The sequence below is a fragment of the Triturus cristatus genome, chromosome 4_2, assembly GCF_964204655.1.
Source record: "Triturus cristatus chromosome 4_2, aTriCri1.1, whole genome shotgun sequence".
NCBI classification, from domain to species: Eukaryota; Metazoa; Chordata; class Amphibia; order Caudata; family Salamandridae; genus Triturus; species Triturus cristatus.
This window is the reverse complement of record NC_140586.1, coordinates 25,644,068-25,665,157: the sequence shown is the minus strand read 5'-3', so window position 1 is coordinate 25,665,157 and position 21,090 is coordinate 25,644,068. Positions and strand designations below refer to the sequence as shown.

The 21,090-nt window shown below is 42.6% G+C and overlaps 1 protein-coding gene across 4 annotated transcripts in view; it reads right to left on the bottom strand.

Moving 5' to 3' along the window:
• Positions 1-21,090, bottom strand: part of SARNP (SAP domain containing ribonucleoprotein) — a 543,793-nt gene that overhangs the window by 193,999 nt on the left and 328,704 nt on the right. For all 4 annotated transcript variants that reach the window (XM_085600267.1, XM_085600265.1, XM_085600266.1 and 1 more), the window contains exon 8: positions 13,392-13,426. In XM_085600267.1, the coding sequence (XP_085456393.1) occupies positions 13,392-13,426 (35 nt within the window). The remainder of the gene's footprint in view (positions 1-13,391; positions 13,427-21,090) is intronic.

The following is a 21,090-nucleotide window of genomic DNA, read 5'->3' as shown; positions in this document are numbered from 1 at the left end:
TAGATTTGGTGATGGCAGATTCAATAATTTCAGAACTGTATCCCCTGTTAAGGAATCTGACCTTGCTCTCCCTCTGCTTTATGTTGCATTCCTCTTCCTCACTACATATCCGTCTGATACGGAGCATCTCCCCATAGGGGATGCTCTTAATCAGGTGTGGAGGATGGGCGCTAGAGGCGTGCAGTAGTGTATTCCCTGCCGTCGGTTTCCTGAAGAGGGTAGTGGATAACCTATTATTAATTATCTTTATTTCTACATCTAGGAATGTGACTTTATCTTTGCTGATATTTGAAGTAAAATTTAAATTTAGTGCATTATCATTCAGCTTTAAAATAAAAGCAGTAGCGCTTTCAACATCGCAGTCCCACACTATAAAAAGATAGTCTATATAGCGGAGCCAGGAAATTACCTTCTCATTAAATACTTGTTCATGCTGTTGCATGAGGACCAGCTCCTCCCACCAACCCATAAACAAACAGGCATAGCTGGGAGAAAAGCTGGCCCCCATAGCAACTCCCTGTATCTGCTGGTACATTAAACCATTAAAAAGAAACAGGTTGTTTTCAAGGCAAAATACAAGCATTTTCAACAGCATTTTGTTGTGATGCAGGAAATCCATGGGCCTATTCATCAAAAAGTATTCTACAGCTTTGATACCATCATTGTTCCTAATACAAGTGTACAGCGAGGACACATCTAGTGCAATCATTAAATAAGAGGATTTCCACCTAATATTTTGCATTGTCCTTAGAAAGTCACTTGTGTCCTGTACATATGATTTTAGACTTTTCACAAAATCTTGCAAAAAAAAGTCAATGTATCTAGACATGTTCTCTAGGAGACCATCACACGCAGCAATTATAGGGCGCCCTGGAGGTTTGTTCATATCCTTGTGCAGTTTGGGTATGAAGTAGATTACAGGGATGGTGGCATTTTCCTTTTTAAGATATTTGTACTCATCCCAACTGAGTAAGCCTGTGCTTCCCCATGCTATAAGCTGAGAAAAGAGCGCCTCTTGTGTGATCTTAAATTTGGTCGGTGCAACTCTTTTATAGCACTCCATATTGCTTAATTGGCTGTGGGCTTCTTCTAAGTATTCTTTTAGTGGCCACAACACCAAATTGCCTCCTTTGTCCGAATTGCGTATGATGATTTCATGGTTTTCCAATCTTTCCTTAATGCCTCGCTGATGATGATATTTTTGCAATTTGAGCTTACGTATAAATTTATAGATATCAGCGCGAGTTTGAGTGTAGTTAAAATTGGATTCTGGGCAATAAGAGAGTCCTAATGCTAGAAGCTGGCGTTCAGCAATAGAGAGATCAATACCTGCAAGGTTGACAATAGTATTAGTGTTTTCTGTAGTGGAGGGGTCGTTATCACAACTTTCTTTTGATAGCCGACTTGTTATCGGCGAGCCCTGCCCCTCCCACGCCTTCTGACGTTTCCTCCTTGCTTGCCTACGCTCCCTTCTTCGTTGGGTTGCCCTGTTTTTTCGGGTACCTGGGTGCGTGGTCTGAGTGTTTCTTTCCTGCTGCGTTTTAAAATTTTTAGCTCTTCCCCCAATGTTAATTTTACGTTGCTTGCCTCAGATCTTACTCCCACATTATCTGACTCAGAACCACTCTCCATGGCTGAGCTTAGCTCGGAGGCTGAGGGGGAAGCGTTAGTTGCCATTTGTTTACTTCTTCTATCCTCCTTATTACCCAGACGTTTTTTAGCTGTGTCAACTCGCATGGAGTCATATCTCCTTGCGAATGTAAATATCTGTCCATTTACATAATCGTCCCGATCCCGTCTAAATTTATATGTCTTTCGATTCTTTATTTTTTCCTACTCCTTTTTAAGTCGTGCATTCATTTCTTCCACCATTTTCTGTTTAAGTTGTGGATCACCCTGTGGTTCAATTTCCTTTTCCAAAAGCTCAATCTTTTCTTGAAGCGCTCCCCTATCAATATCAGCATATTTTACTAATATGGTAACAAGTCGCCTGGACGATTCCAGATTACATTCCCCCCATTCTGCCATCATGAGGGGGTTTGGGGATTCGTAGCTGGGGGCAATCATTATGCGGAGGCCTCTCGGAATTCTCCCGACATCCAAATATCTTTGTAATGACCGAGCCTCCCACCATTTTGATTGTTCTTGCCGCTTCAATTTTTCCAATGCTCGGAAACTGTCCCTGAGCCCCATCCCTTTACTGGGCTCCTCATTGGTCTTTTTACTAGCTCCTTGACCGTCTTCTGGGGAGTCCGAAAACATCCCCTCAGCTGCCAACTCGCGGTCCCTGAGTATGTCTGCGGACATTTTTATGGCCTTTTCAAACAATACGTATCGCAAGCTGCCTCCCTACACTGCCCAATGCTTGAGGGGGTTCCGCTTGTCGATGCACACCTCTCCACCTGTTATTGGCCTTTCACGCGCTGTACCTGATTGGAAATGCCAGATGCAGTCACTGTTGATGCCTCCTCACCCGCCGATCCTCCGCACTGGAAACACCGGAAGGGGAAAGCGTCGCAGTAACCTGGCTAGTACGTCCACGTACTTGCGCTCCAACTTCTGGGCCCACAGGGAGCTTCGCTTACTTCCACCACGGAGATTCCTTGAGTGCCCCGGGGGTCCCCGCCAGCAAGCACCACGAGCCCGTAGCGCTGACTGCAGCCGGATACTCCGGGACAAGACTTGCCACAAGCGAAGCCACCACCGGAAAGGGGGTCTACGAACCGGAGACAGTCAATCCGGTAAAAATCCACTCCAACTCGCCTTCACTTTCCTTGTTGAAAACAAACGAGCGCAGACCCAATAGTTCTTGTGCAGAGTTTATTTAGCCATTATCCGCCATTACGCGTTTCGGGCGATCCCGCCCTTGATCACATGACAACTCTATGGCTGATGACCGCTCTATTTAAAGTGCAAGTGCTGGTGAATCAATTCATGGACATGAAAGAAATATTTCACAATAGAAGTAAGATACCGTTTTCTTAACAATACCTACATAATGTAAACATCATATCTTACTATTTTTTATATAAGTATATACATCACCAAAAGTTTTTTTGAAATGTAAAAGGTGTCTCAACTTCATAATATCCGCTTTACATCATGTCCAGAAAAAAATATATTGAAATAAAAAGTGGTAATCATATAAATATACATAATTATTTTAAAGTGCAATTAAACATATATCAATTACAACAAATTCATTCAACGGAGGCTAGCAAGTGACCAATTCTAATCACAATGAAACTACTCCAAACCTATATATTTTATTGGGAAAAGAATGTTACGATTTTCCTATGTTAACTAGGTCCTAACTATAACTACCTACTGGCGACCACCAGTAGGATATGGATATATGGATATATATATATATATATATATATATATATATATATATATATATATATATATATATATATATATATATATATATATATTCTATCCAAATAAAACCTTGGATTGAAACGTTCCTGCGAGTGCTGGTATTTCGATATCGTGAGCTGTGGGTGAAAATCCGACGCGGTGTCCGTCACCGCGCTGAAAGCACCCGATCGCGAGGGAGTAAGACGGAAAGTCAATGTGATATATATATATTTTATTGGGAAAAGAATGTTACGATTTTCCTATGTTAACTAGGTCCTAACTATAACTACCTACTGGCGACCACCAGTAGGAGATATATATATACACACACACACACACACACACACACACACACACACGGAAACATATGCATGAATGTGCGTATATTGTAATCCTATGTATGCTGGTCATAGAAAAGCACCCTTGCGGACGGTGGGTAGTGCTACAATGATGTTACATGCAATACTAGTCAAAAGATCAAATATTCAAACATGAAACATGCTATACATGTAAAAGACATCGATAGTATTCAAGCCTCTCTTGAAAGAGGCTTACCTTAATAGAATATAGGTTTCTTAACACTGCCTGTCCCACTGATGCGTCAGCACGCTGTGATGATTCCAGGCAGTAATGCTTTGCAAACGTGTGCGTCGTCTGCCACGTAGCAGCTCTGCAGATCTTTTCAATTGGTACTCCGGCAAAAAGAGCAGTCGATGCTGAAACTGCTCTAGTGGAGTGCGCTCTCACAGTCTTTGATAAGGCTTGCCAGCCTTGTCATGGTAAAATTGAATTGCACTCGCTATCCACCTGGCTATGGTCGCTTTAGAGACTGCAGTTCCTTGACAGGTTTGACCATAAGCTACAAATAGCTGATTTGATTTCCTTATGTCCTTAGTTCTTTGTAAATACAATTTAAGACATCTCTTGAGGTCCAAAGTGTGTAGTGTGCTTTCAGCAGGCACGGAGGGGTTAGGGAAGAACGTCCTCAGAATGACCGGCTCATTCAAATGGCATGGAGTAGGGACCTTAGGAATGAACTTGGGGTTCGTTCTCAGAATGACCATTTGATCAGTGAAACGCAGAAATGGATGAGAGATAGTGAAGGCCTGTATTTCACTAATCCTTCTTGTCGAAGTAAGTGCCAGAAGAAGGGCGACTTTCCAGGTCAAGTATTTCAATTCTTCATTGTGAATGGGCTCGAATGTTTGTTTGAGCAACTGAGACAACACCACATTAAGCTGCCATTCCAGAGGTGGAGCCTTGATGGGCGGGAAAGCTCTAAACAGTCCCTTCATGAATCGATTTATCACTCTTGATGACCATAAAGATGGAGTATGTGGCGATCGTCTGGATCGTGAGATAGCAGCCAGATGAACTCGCACTGACGAGTGTGACAGGCCGGATTTTGCTAGGGAAAGCAAGTAGGGCAGGATGTCTTCCGGAGCAGAGAGAAGAGGATCTATCTCTGTACGTTTGCACCATACACAGAAGCGTTTCCACTTAAGCTTATAAGTCTTGTTGGTGCTTTCAGCTCTAGATTTGCCAATAATGTATATGCAGTCTTGGTCAATGTTTAAATCTCTAAATTCCAAGAACTCAGGAGCCACGCATGCAGCTGCAGAGAAGCTGGCTCCGGGTGACGTACTTGGCCCTTGTTCTGGGTCAACAGCGTTGGCTTCGGAACTAGACGGATGGGCTGCGATTCCGAGAGGAGAAGTTCCGTGTACCAATGTTGTCTGGGCCACCTGGGGGCTATCATGAGGATGCGGCAGCGCTCCCCTTTCATCTTTGTGAGGATCCTGGGTATTAGAGGGATGGGGGGAAAAGCGTATGCATAGATCCCTGACCATCACATCAAAAGGGCATTCCCCAGAGAGTTTGGGAGAGGGAACCTGCTTGCATAGAATCGGCATTTGGAGTAGAGGTGGGTCGCAAATAGGTCCAGCGCCGGTTTCTCCCAGATTGCACATATCTCGTCCAGCTGTGTTCTAGCTCCCATTTGTGACAGCTGCCGCTCGTCCTGTTTAAGGTATCCGCTAAGCTATTCCAGAGACCCGGGACATGTTCTGCTGTCAGGGAGATGTGATGGAGTGTCAGCCAGTTCCACAATTGCTGCGCGTCTTGTGACATAGTGAGAGATTTGGTGCCTCCTTGCTTGTTGATATAAAACATGCTTGTGATGTTGTCGTCCGGATCAACACCGAAGACCCTTGTATTCGAGGAAGGAAAGCCCGAAGAAATAGGAAAATGGCTTTCAGTTCCAGTCTGTTTATGTGCATCTGCCGTTGAGCCAAGTACCACTTCCCTTGTACTTTTAGGTCCTGCAAGTGTCCTCCCCAGCCTTCCATAGAAGCATCGGTTGTTACTACGTAATCTGGGATGACTGGAAGAAAAGACTGACCTTGGGACAGGTGTGAAGTCTGGGTCCACCATTTCAGGGCTTCCTTCATTCGAGAAGTGACTATGATTACGTCGTCGAAGGAGCCTGAGAGTGAAGTGATGTTGCGCCACTGATAGATGTGCTCGGAGATTGTCGCACCAGTCTGGGGGAAAAAGGAAGCAGCTGGCACCCTGTTGTAATCACTGTTTGCGGACGGTGTCACAGCCTTGGGATCCTGGCTTTCGTTTGGAGTCCTGTCTGGAGAAACCAGCTGTATTTGCCTGGCTGTAATTTTGCTGCTGATAACCTTGATGGTATTGCGGCTGATAGGTTTGATAGGATTGAGAACGTTGGTAACTCCCTCTATAATTGGAAAAGCCCCTGCCTCGGGCTACCCGAAAGCGCACTTTGCGGTATTGTAGGGTTCCAAGCGCTTTAGCAGTGTCTGTATCCTTTTTGATGGAGGCAAGTGTCTCATCAATATGGCTGCCGAACAGACTGGCACCATCATAGACCAGATCTAAAATTTTTGTCTGAACTTCAGGGCGGAAATTTGTTGCCTTCAACCACCCTTGACTATGTAAAACGGCAGCACCAGCCAATTGCCTGAAACCAGATGTGGCAATGTCCATAGCAATGTCAATGATTTCTGACGTTGCTCTCTCGCCTTCCGTGAGAAATTTGAGAAACTCCTCTTTGCTATCTTCAGGGATGGCGTCTTTAAGTGAACCTATGTCAGACCACATTTGTCTATCATAATGGGCTAAAATTGCTAAAGCATTAGCCGCCCGAACGGAGACTGCCGCCATTGATGAGAACTTCTTCCCAACTGAATCAAGGCGTTGACCTTCTTTGTCTGGTGGAGAAATTATAGGCGTAGATGGATTTTTTGATCGTGTCTGAGCCGCCTGTGAGATCACAGAGTCTGGTTTCGGGTGGCTTATAAGACACGCAGGAGAACCCTCTGGTGCTCTATATTTTTATCCAAACTTGGAAGCACCGGAACCACAGAGGCTGGTGTCTTCATGACTTTGATTCCTTCTTGCCAAATATGATCAGTGATGGGTATTGATCGGACAGTTTTTCTTGCCTGATCCTTAAAATCATAAAGGAAACAGTCCAACTGGGGCACCACTGTAGGAAGATGAAATCTACTAGCGGCCCTATCCATGATGTTGTGAATTCCTCCGATATCCTCCGGAGGTGAGTCCGAGGGATGATGAGACGGAGGGGACGGCGTTGGTGCTATGTAGTCATCCCACTCATCCACTGGTGCAGTAGGGTCTGGAATTTCCCCATCTTCCTGCTCATCCTCAGATGTAGTAGGGTCTTCTCTGGGAGGCAGGGGAGTAATGGGACAAGGTGCCACAGTAGGAGTAGCCGGAGGTGGCGGCACCTGCGGAGGTGGAGGAGGCGTAACAATAGCCTCCAGAGGAGGAAATCTTCTTTTATAGTCCACCAACATATTCTGGAGGTCTAAAATTAACACCGGAGGAAATTACGAAGACTGCTGCCAAGGTTGCTGAAAGTACTGTTGGTACTGAACAGGAGGGGCCTGGTAATGGTAATATTGCTCATCTTCATATTCATCATCCTCCTGAAATTTAACGTGAAGTTCAGAAGGACTACGTGCAGCTCGAAACTGGCCTTCGTCATCATCAGAATCCTCAACATCCAAAAGATGGCTTGGCGTTAACGTAGACATTTTTGGTGTCCTGAATTGAGGCTGTGTAGTTAGTTGAAATGGAGTTGATTGAGCTGCTAGTGTCGTCGTCGACGGAGAAATTTTCGCCTTCAACGGGGTCGTCGACGGTATGGACATAGCCAGTGAGATTGCCGTCGTTGAGACATCTCTGGTCGTCGACGATGAGATCTTCGTTGACGACGATGGCTTCGTCGTCGATGGTGTCGTCGTCGACGGCTTCGCCGACGAGAGCTTCACTGACAGGCTCGTCGACGATGAAGACTTTGCTTTCATCGACGGTGTCGACGATAAAGGCAGCGTCGACGGTAAGGGAACCTTAATACTTGACGTTGACGTGGTTAACGCCGTCGACAATTTCGACGACGAGACGGTCACAGTAGTCGTAGTCGAGGTGGAAACAGGCATCAACGGTGAACCTGACATTGAAGAAGACTTTTGGCCCGTTTTACCTTTAGAAAGGCCAGAAAATCCTGGTTTTTCCGCTGGCGCTCTAGAGGTCTGAGGGGAACTTATCTCTGAGGAGACCTTAGGCTGTTTCTCCTTCTTTTGAGATTCCTTGGCCATATGAGAGACTTTAGTATGTTTCCTTCTCTCTTCAGGCTGACCCTCAGGCGACCTGGGCCTCTTGGTTGACAGAGGATGTGTTGCTATCCACATCAGAGGCAGCAGACTGCTTCTTCTTTAGCCAGATTAAAGTTCTTCCTTCTCTATCGTTCAGGGTCTTGGTAGAGAAGGTGCGGCATATCTTACATTGTTTTGTCTCCTGGCTGGGATAGACAATAGAGACATCATCCACATGCACTCTCTTCTTCCCACAGGAGAGACAGGCTTTAAACAATCCAATTTTATCAGACATTCTTTTAGAAGAGATGTGAAAGAAACTTATCTGAGAAAGTGAAGAAAACTGAGCAGAGCTCAGGGAGACTCAATGAAGTGCGGTGAAAATCTGAGGGACTCAGCCTCTCGGGTGCTGGGTGCTGATTGGCTGAGTTTACAGTTTGGTTCTTTTCGTAAAAGGAGACTAATAGGCTATAGAGTATATGGTTGCTACCATAATAGGCTATGGAAAGGTACTACTTTGTTATTTATGTATCGTGGGACTCCCACTACGACGACGGGGAATGATTCAGGCATGTGAATCTATGAAAGATATCCCAATACTGGATAACTTGTCTTTCCTTGCCACATATTTTAATAAATCATGCCACAGAAATAAGTCATGCATTGCTGCATAAAGGCAGTAGCCCTGCTTTTATGTTAAAACCGTGAAAACACAGAAAACATGGGCTGAAATTAAGGCACTGGCACTATTGTTTTGTACTGTATTATTGCATCTGTAGAAACCTTGGCAAATGCATAGAGATTATACTGATACAGCTCTGCAAACAGAACTTATGAGTGGTTTTTTTACAGATGTTTTTCAGTAATCACAAGCAAGAGCAAAACATCATTTGAGAGCACAATTTGGCAAAAGAAGTAAAACATTAACACCTTAGCATCAAAGTGAAGTTTTTTTTCTCATAGCTCAATTCAAGAATCATTTGCTCTAATAAGAGATGAAATGTTCCTATATGCCCTAAGCACCTGCGTTGATTATTTCCATGGGTGTCTACTTCTTGCCCTGGGTGGTGGGAAAGTTCGGACGGCAAGAGTAGACTGGTTTAATCAGAAGTTAGAGGGTTGCTACTTACATGCAGCATTTCAGAGTACAAAGTTCTGCGCCTGGAAATAACTCTGCATCAAGTATTGCTATGAAGGTTTCCTTGATAGCGGCCCACAGTTAACAACGAGGCCAGTATTACATTTAGGGCGCACCTTTAACTGGGTGCTCTCTGCGCAGACTAACGCAGTGCACCCTATGAAAGTTCATGCACTGTCCTCAGGGCAGATATAAAATCTTGCCTGGATTGGTGACAGTGCACTAGTGAAAAGTGGACTGCTGTCTGCTGCCAGCCTGTCTTTTACTGAGCATGTGGCAACACAGCCTATTTTCCAAGGTGGTTAGAGTCCCTGAATACAGTGAATGACTGTGCCCATCTGCAGGGAGATGCCTAAGGGATCCCGGGGTACTTTCCCCACCATTCTGAGGGGCACCCTTGTGGGATGCCCAAACTGGGCATCACCTCTATGTGGGGCATAGTAAGTGCGCCTCCCGTCAGAACTTTTGTCTCTGTGTCTCTAAGACCGCACGGGCTCAGAGCAAAGTGCTGCCTCATACAAATGAGGGAATGCCCCCTGGTGATCAAAATGGGGTAACGCAAACTAATGGGGCCCCGTGCAGAACGTAATTAGGAGCCTCTGCTTCTCCCAATTCTCACAGATATTTGTTGGCCTTGGGCTAAATGGAAGCCCACTGTAAGGTTGAGGGCCCCTCCTGCGCCGGAGGAGCTGGCGCTAGATCCTCTGACTCTGGACTGTTCAGGACAAGGAAGCACATCTAAAATGTCCCTAGTATCTTTGTAGATAGTTTGAGCTCTATAAACCCACATACATGAATTCATATGTTGCATAACTACAAGGCACACCTCTTTAAAGAACATTACATTGCGACACATTTTCTTCTATCCCACTTTTCCAGAAGAGTAGAGTTTTGATTTTTCATAGAGATCCCACCAACTATAGTTTTTCCTGAAAACACAGTGATTTAAGTGAACCACACCCTTCCGTCCAATGGAAAATCAGATATGGAATAAGTCTGTCTCAACAACTATTTCCTATGTGTCATATATAATCGAAAAATGGAAAAGTGAATGCATTGAGTAGAAACCATCAAGCTCATCAAGAATGGTTATGAAAGTAGCTTCTCAATCCATATGTCAGACACTGAGGTTACTCAGATAAACTGGCTGGCCACACAGAAGAACTTGATAATGGCACACAGAAAGCTATCCAAAAAGTCCCTAATTGCATTCCACACAACTGCACTCTTTTACAGAACTCTCCAAAAGGTAAGAAACTCCATCAGCTGGTCTAAGATACTCATGGGCTTGCCCTTGACGATAATGGTACAAAGATCTGTTGTCAGAAAATAATTTGCTGGTGCTTCTTCAAATTCCAAATCTGTCCATCCAACAGAGAATCATTTCTCAATTGATACCTTCATTTTACCGTTAACCTTTAGAACTTGGGCTCTGAAAATATACCTCATCTTGAATTTGCAGATAAAGATTCTGCTAATATAAGCATTGCCAAACTGACTTAATTATGAAGATCTACAAAGTGGAACATATTTAGGTATTGAGCCTTGAAATGGAAAATTCCTTCTCTAATGATTCTAGCAAGATGTAGTTCTTTCCTTCCTGATACTGGATTTGTTGTCTTCTCCTGTAAATACTTTTACCCTTGCAGCTATCCTTACCAGGGTAGGATAACCTTTCATTATTGTCCCCATAATGAATCATATTCAAGCCCAAGCGCACCTTCATCTGCCTATGTGGGAGCCAGGTGTCATTAACATTTGGATTTAGTCTGGTCTTCCATAACATGCAGTCAAATTGAATTCATGACACCTTATTATCTTATCTTATCACCTTATTATTAAACTCTTGAAGATGGCCTTTACAGGGGCTATTACCTCTGCTGGATGTATAGACAAACTGAGGACACCTTCTCAAAGGAGCTACACATTTTTCATAGATATGAGATTATTATGTGCATTGTCCATTCTTTTATATGATATTGGTTTTGCATTGCAATTAAATGATTTGCACCCCAGTATCTGATCTGCAGAAAAGACCGTATATACATTTGACACCTTCACAGAGAACTTTAGTATTTTATGGAGCAAGCAAAATCATTCTGAAAGTTTAAGGACTATTCTATCACCTATGAGTCAGCTAAAGCTACCACGGTCAAGTGTACAGTATCATGCATCTCTAAAAATTGTGAAAACAATTGTTTTTGGATCCCCAAAGAGTTCATGCTCATCCCATCAGCGAGCTTCCAGAAGCTTTTACTAATTTTCTGGATTCCAAAGGCAGCCAGAAGGACAATCCACAGTCAGTTTGCAAGCACTATCCTCCAAATAAGTCTTTCAGGCAATGTAGTTTCTTCTGCTTAGGAGGTTTTTCTCAGTGTTTTGTTCAAGGTCTGGTCAACCTAGGATCGCTCTGCTTCCCCTTCTTAGCTTTTAAAGTCAGGCTCAATGAGTTGAAAAAGAATATATAAACAGACTGAAGAAAAAAAAAATCATGTTGATTGTGGTACTTTTAGTCCTTGCTGTACTTTTATTGCAACCGCATCTTACATAATATTTGAGCACATTCTGTGCTTCAACCATTCATGGTGGAAAAACCATGGCAGGAAAAGGGAGCTAATAATGTATGAAGTATGAGTAGGGTTTGAAATCGAACACTTGAGTGAAGGGCCTGCTTCAGATTTTAAAGTGACAGCATGCCTTTGAAGTACCTCGCTTATCATGACTTTTGTTGTGTTATGCTTGGCGAGCTGTGAAGGAGGACACAGAAGGACGGAGAGAATGGAAATCACCATGAACATCATTTTCTCATTTATATCCATCCAGAGATGGGGCTTCAAGAACAAGACCACACCAATGATTTGCACAGAATGGTAACGCAGCTTTACTTAGGCTGACAAGCAGGCCCAACCCCCTGCAGAACAAACCCTTTGGCTGCCAGTTAGCAGTACCACATTATGGCCCAGGGAAGGGCACTGTCTGCAGTTAAGGTAACATTGTTGTCCATATGTTAATACTGTTCAAACTTGTATTTATGGTTCATTAATTGAAAGCCTTTATTATTTGGGTGAGCGCTCCAAGTAAATGCTGTAAGCTCTGACCATGATGACAGCAGTTCCTGTATAAAAATGTGAGCACATGTTTTCAAAGTTTAGCAATATGAGGCTATGTATAATACTCCCAGAATGCTCTCTGATTTGATACAAATATTTGCAGAAGCTTGAAAGCAAGATTGGGGATTCTTTGCTTCCAAAATAAAATGTTCATAAAACAAATGAAAGCAGGGAAAAATCATTTAGCTAAACTACTGTAAATTGTCAGGTACCGTTTCTTTGCAGCATCATTTAGTAACGGTGTTGATGCACACTATTTCCCAAAAATATTCATAATGGAAAATCAGTGTAACCAGTTTCAATAATACTATGGGAAACACAAACAAGCATTGGCAAAGCCAGTAGGTCTTAAATTGGTGGTCAGCTTTTTAGTTTTGTCAATGTATGACTTGTGTTGGCATGTTTTTTGTAAAACCTTATTGGTGTGGGAGCTGCCGGGCCCTCACCATTCTAACAAACACTGGCAAAAGCAAAATGTTTTTAGGTTTTATAAAGCACACTGCCACAGTAGTTACTGGCACTAAATAAAACTACTTTGTGTGGAGATATGCTCCTTGTGAAACAGCAGAATGCAGTCACTCACAGTGAAGCCAGCTGATACAGAGGGAGAGAGAGAGAGAACCAGAATTTTAATAAACACATAAGGTCGTGGTCAAAGCCAGATCAAATTAGGAGCCCCATTATTAAAGAAAGTCTTAAAAGTGCACCCATGGTATATGTCCTTGCATTAAGGGCAGATATACGGCTTTTGTGAATTCCCAATAATTTACAGAAGTAGGACAAGAAATAGCACTCTTAGAAAATATTTGTGAACTACATTTTAGCATGAGCAAATATGAATGTGTAGATTTGCTCATGCTAAAATCTGAGTGATTGCAAGTTCACTTTCCCTCCAACCACTTTTTTCCCTAACTCTGGAAGGTTTATGTCTGCCATTGTCAGGAGTAGATTTCCAACATTTCTCAGTAAGCAAGAAATGGAGAGCCTAGGAATGTCTTGTGCATCTTAATGGTCAAATTCTCTTATATCCTTTATTTTTACTCTGGAAGTAGGGAAACGTGCTACTTTTTGACCCGAATCAAATTGCCAACTGGACTGAAACATAATTAAAAATGTGTGCTCTAAGTCACTTACCGTAGGCTTGGTATTTGTAGACAACACTGACAGGCCTGAAAGACGAGAGAATACAGATTGTTACTCTCTAAAGTTATTGTCCTTACACTAAGCACATCACTCACTGTTGGAAACCCCTTGCATTTCACCAAACTGCAGGTAAAAAAAATATATATATATATATATATATATATATATATATATATATATATATATATATATATGTATTTCTATGGAGGTAACAGTAATACTGTTAAGGTTAAGCAGAATAGACATATACATCATAATTATGGTGTAAATATAGATTTTTTTTTTTAAACTTGTAAAGCCAAAAGTCTGGCCTTGGCAAGCATGCAGCATTTTGGCAAAACACTAGCAATATACAAAAATAGCAAACAGTAAAATAGAAAAGGACCGTCGCAGTGGCTCAGGCAAACCAGTGCATTCCATTTCAGGCAGCTGTGCACATGTGACCAGGCAAAAAAGCAGTCACTCATAGAACCCAGCAGCCAATGCATGAAGTGGTCAGATTTACTGCCCCATGCTATGGTGGGCACAAACAAGGAGTGAACGACACCTGAACAGGCCAATGGATTAAGAAGGATGATGAATGACAATTTTCTTTATAGAAACCTGAGGATGCAGACATGGTTACAGCTGGCTCTAGACCAGACCTAAATTAAAAAGACTAACATATAAGACCTACATAAAGTCAGCAACAAGCATTATGACATGTAGCATGAATCTAATAATCCCCACCATATGAGAGCTCAAACTCCCTAAAGAGCTCGACCTAGCACACATTTTTCAATTCAAGATCCGACCTCAATGACATTACAAATCTAGCCCAGATATCCTTTAGGCGTTGTTTGGGGTGGATTAGGCTGCTAAAATGCTGCTTTGCATTACAGCAGGACACGTTCACAAGCCTTCGGTTGTTTCGCAAGCAGCACAACGAGCTCCCGGAATGTTTCTCACAGAAGGTCCAGTTTGGGGAATTGAGCCAGCAGAATCAAGGCCAGCAGCATTTTCATCTGCATGGCCTTAATCTGGGAAATTACAAACAATTTTATCCCAAAACCGTGTGCCGTTACATGTGCAATCGGGGCAACACGGAGTAGTACACGGAGTAGTACAGAGTGAAAATAATTGTATGCGAGAAGATATAGACCTTGTACTGAACAAGCTGAAGCTTGCATTCAAACACAGTTTAAACAAGCTGAAGCTTGCATTCAAACACAGTATGAACAAGCTGAAACTTGCATTCAAACACAGTTTGAACAAGCTGAAACTTGCATTCAAACACAGTTTGAACAAGCTGAAACTTGCATTCAAACACAGTTTCAGTGTGTGCTCAAGCTATCGGCTACTGCTCCTACTTCCTTAGCCTTAAAAGGCCTGGCAGTGGCCACGTCTTGTAGCATCAAATAAATGCCCACAATCAGCTTGTAACACCTCCAAATCTTCAACATCTACGACAATATTGCAATATGCTTGAAAGTACTCTTATCAAGGTGCCATCTAGCATGAAATGCTGACCAGACCTGTGCATACAATAGTGCTAGGGCAGTAGGTATATCTAGCTTTTGTTACAGACTCTTCCAAAGTTGCTAATCGAATTTCAAATCCTAAGAGATTGTTAAAAACCCAGCCTCTACATTTTTTGAAACCCGCTTACAGTCATGTTTTAGATAATAATAATAATAAAGAATTGTATTAAGCGGACAGCTACCCCCAACAGGGTGTCCCGGCGCTGAAGCAGACAAAGGACAGAGCAAGTGAGCGGCAAGGCTAATCGAATTGGCTAAAAAGCCAGGTTTTAAGAGACTTACGGAACTCCAGATCTGACTGAATCAGGCGTAGCTCAAGAGGTAACTTATTCCAACATTGAGTGGCACCCACCTCAAAGGATTTACCTCACATTCTGGCTTTTAAGAACCAGGGAGTGACAAGAAGATGTTTGTTGTTAGATCGAAGGAATCTGGCTTGATGGTAGGGGCAGAGTCTCTTCCTTAAATAAAGCCGCCCCTTACCTTTACTTGCCCGAAATGCTAAGGTCAAAGCCTTAAATTCTATTTGCTTAGCAATGGGCAGCCAGTGAAGTTGTCTTAAATATGGAGAAATGTGGTGACGAAGTGGGACCCCGCAGATCAGGCGTGCCGCAGCATTTTGTACAGTCTGGAGTCTGCGGATCAACCTAAGTGAAAGACACAGATATAATCCATTAGCATAATCCAGATGGGAGGTTATCAGCGCATGGACCACTGTTTTACGGGTAGCATTGGCCAGATAATTAATTTTCTAATGATTTTGATTTTACCAAAGCAGGCGGCCGAACCCGTTTGAACCTGTGTAGACAGGGACAAATGTTTGTCCCATCTAACGCCTAGGTTCTTGATTGAATCCTTAGGTAGGGGTGCAGAGCCTAATTCATCAGACCATCATAGATTCAAGGAGAGGAGAGAAGGTTGATTAAAGAATAAGATCTCTGTCTTGTCCGTGTTGAGTTTTAAAAAATTACGGTCCATCCAGGCCGCAATATTCTTAAGGCACTCTTTTAGCGGCTCAAAAGTGGAGGTGGATACATCCCGAAAGGTGAACAGTAACTCAGTATCATCCGCATAAGATATAATTTTGATCCCAGTTTTAGAGATCAGTTCTGCCAAAGGGGTCAAGTAAACATTAAAAAGGAGTGGACTCAGGGCAGAGCCCTGAGACACGCCTGACTTTGATAGGGGAGATGAAAGGATGGGTCCGGACCTGTTTGTGGTCAGATAAAAAAGATGATATCCAGTTCAACACTGTACCCTGGATGCCAATATCCTTAAGTCGATTCAAGAGGATAGAGTGGGAGACGGTGTCAAATGCTGCAGATAAATCTAGCACCACCAACACCGCCCTAGAGCCTCCATCGACCACCAAGTGTATAGCATCAGCCATTTCAATCAATGCTGATTCCATGCTATAGCCGGGACGAAAGCCAGATTGAGAGTCATGAAGAAGATCATTGGTCTCAATAAAGCCGGCCAATTGCAGATAGACTAGTTTTTCTAAGACCTTTGCAGGGGCGGGTAACAGCGAGATGGGTCTATAGTTACTGGTAATTTCAGGATCCGCATTCACTTTTTTTTTTAAATAGGCAAGAGAAAGGCGTGTTTCCAGACTGCAGGGTAAATACCCTGTCTAAGTGAAGAATTTCAAATGGAGTTCAAATGGGGATTGAGGAGTTCTGCAAAGGTGCTATATTGCTTAGCTGGCCAAGGATCACTTTGAGAGCCTGATTTGCACTTCTGAAGCTCAAGGGGAGAGACTTCAGCGGAAACATCAGCAAATTCTGATAGCACAATACTGGGAATCAACTCCGGATGGCCATCCGTAGGGGACTGGGATCTCTCCCATGGCTCAGGAAAGGAGGCATAAATCAGCGCGAGTTTTTCCTCAAAGAACTCGGAAAGTTTATTGCATAGCTTCAGTGATGGAGGATGGGTATGAGTAAGCGCTAAAGGATCAGTAAATGATTTTGCAATTTTATATACGTATTTACGTATTCGTGACCCACCCGATATCCCAATTGCTTATAATTCTGCACACTTCTTAAACAATTCAAACTATTGCAAGTAATGTACCATGATATGAAGTCAAAAAGTCAAAAAATTCAATCATCAATTATCGGTTAAGAACCAATTGCGGTATCTGGTGGGTCACAAATACGTATGGGTACATTACCCGTTTTAATGTTGTGCGATGTAATGTAGCATAGATTAATTCTAGATTTGTTGCAATGTTGATAATTACATGATGCATCAGTGATTCTCATTTTTTGAAATTATGGGAGCGCACTTTTAATTATGAAATGATGCTGGGAAACTATGCCAGTATTTCGCATAAAAGGTATGAATGCGTACGGACTTGTGGCCAGATACATGACCACAAACAAGCGAATACTAGAAGAATGATTAACCAATTGTTTTTTATTGGATGTGCATTTCGAATCAAATCTTGCCTATTCCATTTTAAGCATAGTTGTTTTGTAACGGCATATATTTACATATGAATTTGCATCTCTTTTTTCATATGTGCCTGCGATCATTAAGTGTTTTCTCACTGTCTATGAACTATGGTCCTTATTTCAATGGGAAGTTGGACACAGGTCATGCACTTGACAAAGGCTTCGCCTAAAACGCGTCGTACTGTTGGTTTTGTGAGACAATAAATCTTTATTGGACTCGTCCTATGGTGTGCCGCTGGAAAGGTTTTTCGTTATTGTGAAGGAAGTTTTCCGTGTGGGAAATATCATTAGCGGTGCTGTGACCGCTGCTGGCACCGGCGTCGAAAGGAGGGTGAGCGGCTGCTCACAGCAATCTGTGGAGACATTTACTGAAGCCGTTCCCGCCACTCCGGACATTTTCAAACGAAGAGTGTAGGTATGCGGGCACTGTGGGGGCCTTATCGGAAGATCGCACAGGAGGGTGGGGGTTTTCCTGGTAATAACTACTGCCGTGCCCATACAGTTGCATCAGCTGCCATAAATCACAAGTGAAAGCGGAGCAGACGCAACGTCCTTGCTGAGATATAAGCAAAGACGTCTAAGGACACGCTGTGTATTAACGCTGGTTTTTAAAGAGTATGAGTGAATGGGAGACCACGAGGAAGGCGGAGGCCCTATCGCTTTTTGATGAAAGCTTGGAAACAGAAAAAATAGAATCTACATCCAGCAGTGGTGTTAATGTAACAGAGCCATCTTTGAAACAAAAATTATTTTTTTGGGAGAAATTAACGAAAAGAGAGATAAACAAATGGTGGGAAATTACCTCGCTCACAAATTATATTGAAGTCAACAGAGTACCACGAGGACTGCGAATTGCGATTATTCCCACATACGAAAACCCCAATCCTGAACTTTTGAAGGAATGGGCTACATTCATGGCAAAGACATGCAAGGGCATGTTGGAAATGTTGGTAAAGTATGCCCAAATTGATCTGGACCCCACAAGAAAAGGTCTGGCAGAGCTGAGACAAGAATTGAGCAGAATAAAAAGTGACAAAACAGTTACAGATTTTGAAAAACAATTAGAAACCAAATTGAAAAACTATGAAGATGCAATAAAGGCTAAAAAACAATGCAAATTTCTAAGGGACAAGAAAGATTATGTGGAAGGCCGCATTTTGGCCTATGCCAAAAGATTTGATTGGGCTCAGAGAAATCTACATATTATCCAAAGACAAAGGCAACAGGATATAACAGCAACTGATTCCAGCTCGGACTTAAGTTCAGACACAGAAGCCCGAAGCGTCCCTTTAGGTACACGTCCCCTCACCTTTCTCCACGAGTTCCAAATTCTCAAACAGAAAAAAGATCAGGAGGAGAAACCACAAGCAAAGAGGGCACGAGGAAGAGGCTCAAAAAGAGGAAAATGAAGAGGAACAAAAAAAAGACGACGATTAGAAACAGACGAGGGGGTAGAACTGTCTTTGTAAGTCCGTATGTGGATTCTACTATCATGACTAATCTATCAGTCATCAATCTATCCTCCAGGGACATTACAAAGGAGGAAGAATCTCTGCTACAACTAGGACTGTCTTTCTGTCCAACCAATGATATGAATTTTGTAACCACTCGTATCGATCTGTTTCTGTATGTACGTAAGTTGAAGTTAATGAAAATACATAAAATTGCTATCAAAATAAAGACTCCGAGGACTGGATGTTGTATTACTGAAGAGGCATCCGATTTGAATCTAGAGGATGCCAATCTTATCCTAGACCTACATCAAATGGAGGAGGATATGAATGACTTTTCCTCAAAAGAAAAATGTTGATCACTCTGGGTTTTCAACCAGATGCCACCTACTGCACGGGGTTAAGACCAAAATCAACTTTTAACCCCAACGTCCCCTATGATAACGTTGAGGCCTTCAACAGTATTATGATACGGGAAATAAACAATATGAGGAAACCGTGCCAAACACCCCAATGTGACAATTTAACTAGATCTCAAAGAAGTGCACTCAAGACACTAATGGATGATGAGACTATAACTATAAAACCCTCGGATAAGGGTGGGAGCGTCATCATTATGGACATTGATTTTTACAATCAGGAGGCACTGAGACAGTTACATGATTCTTCATGTTATGAAGAAATCAGCTGGGATGTGTATAAAACATCAATTGTCAAGTATCATGGTTTATTGAAAGTTTGGTGGGAGGAGGATTTTTTGGATAAACCTGAATATTTGTTTTTGAAAACTGATAATCCACGGACCCCTTGTTTTGATCTACTCCCGAAAATCCACAAACATCCAACCAGACCACCTGCGAGGCCTATAGTATCCTCCAATGGGGGATTATTAGACAATACTTCAATTTTTCTAGATTTGTTTTTGTCACCTTATGTAACGAAACTAAGATCTTATTGTCGTGACAGCACAGATTTTTTACGTCGCATTCATGACATCACCTGGGAAGACAATTTTCACATGATAGTACTGGACGTGTGTTCATTGTACACTTGTATTGAACACAAGAAGGGAGTGGAAGCGTGTATGTATTTCCTGAAGGAAAGGCATATCTCCCTTTGGGAACACACGCAGATGCTAAGGACTATGATGCTATACTGCCTTAAAGAAAACATCTTTATTTTCTATAAAATCCTATATCGTGAGAAAGCGGGGACTGCGATGGGAACTTGTTTCGCCCCCAGCCTAGCGAATCTTTTTCTGGGCTGGTGGGAGGAACGTGTGGTATGGGTGGAGACGAATGACAGATTCACAGGGCACAGTCCTATCTGGATAAGGTATATTGAGGACCTGTTCCTGATATGGGATGTCCCCGTGTATCTTGCCATGGAAGTCATAGAAGAACTGGGAAGGAATTATCTAAATCTCAAATTCACCCATTCCATTAGTCGCTCATTCTGTGAATTCTTGGATGTGGCAATTCGTATTGAAGGAGGTAAAATGACTACCAGCCTTTTCCGCAAGGAGACGGCTGGAAATACTTTACTTCACACTAAAAGCCATCATCCTACCCCTCTAAAGAATAGCATTCCCTTTGGCGAATTCCTTCGGGCACGGAGGAATTGCACCACAGAAAGCAACTTTCCTGCAGAACAATATACTATGACAAAGAGGTTTAGACAAAGAGGCTACAAGTACAAAATCATTGAGACAGCTAGTGAAAAGGCCAAAGGAATTGCACGTAATCAAGCACTATTCTCTTCCAGAAAGAAACTGACAAAAAATAGTGAAGCACAAAGATTAATCACAACTTTTAATGTAAGATCTAACCAGTTGAGAAATGTCATGAGACGACATTGGAGCCTGTTAGAGACGGATCCCATAATTGGCCCTGACGTGGGAAAGGCACCATCAATAACCTACAGAAAACCTAAGTCACTAAAGGACCATTTAGTCCACAGTTACCACCAAACATCTAGTACCACCACGTGGTTGGGAAAAGCCAAGGGCTTCAGGAAATGCAATTCCTGCAAGGCCTGCAGACAGTGTAAATCGGGATAGCTATTTTGTGGGACAAGATAAGAAAAAGACTAAAGAAATCAATAAATTTATAACATGCACCAGTGAATATTGTATCTATGTCCTAGAATGCCCATGTGGGTTAAACTACGTAGGCTGCACAAAATTACAGCTAAAAACATGTGTTCTGCAACACATGAGGGCAGTAACTAATGTTGACTGCAATTATCCTGTCGCATGACA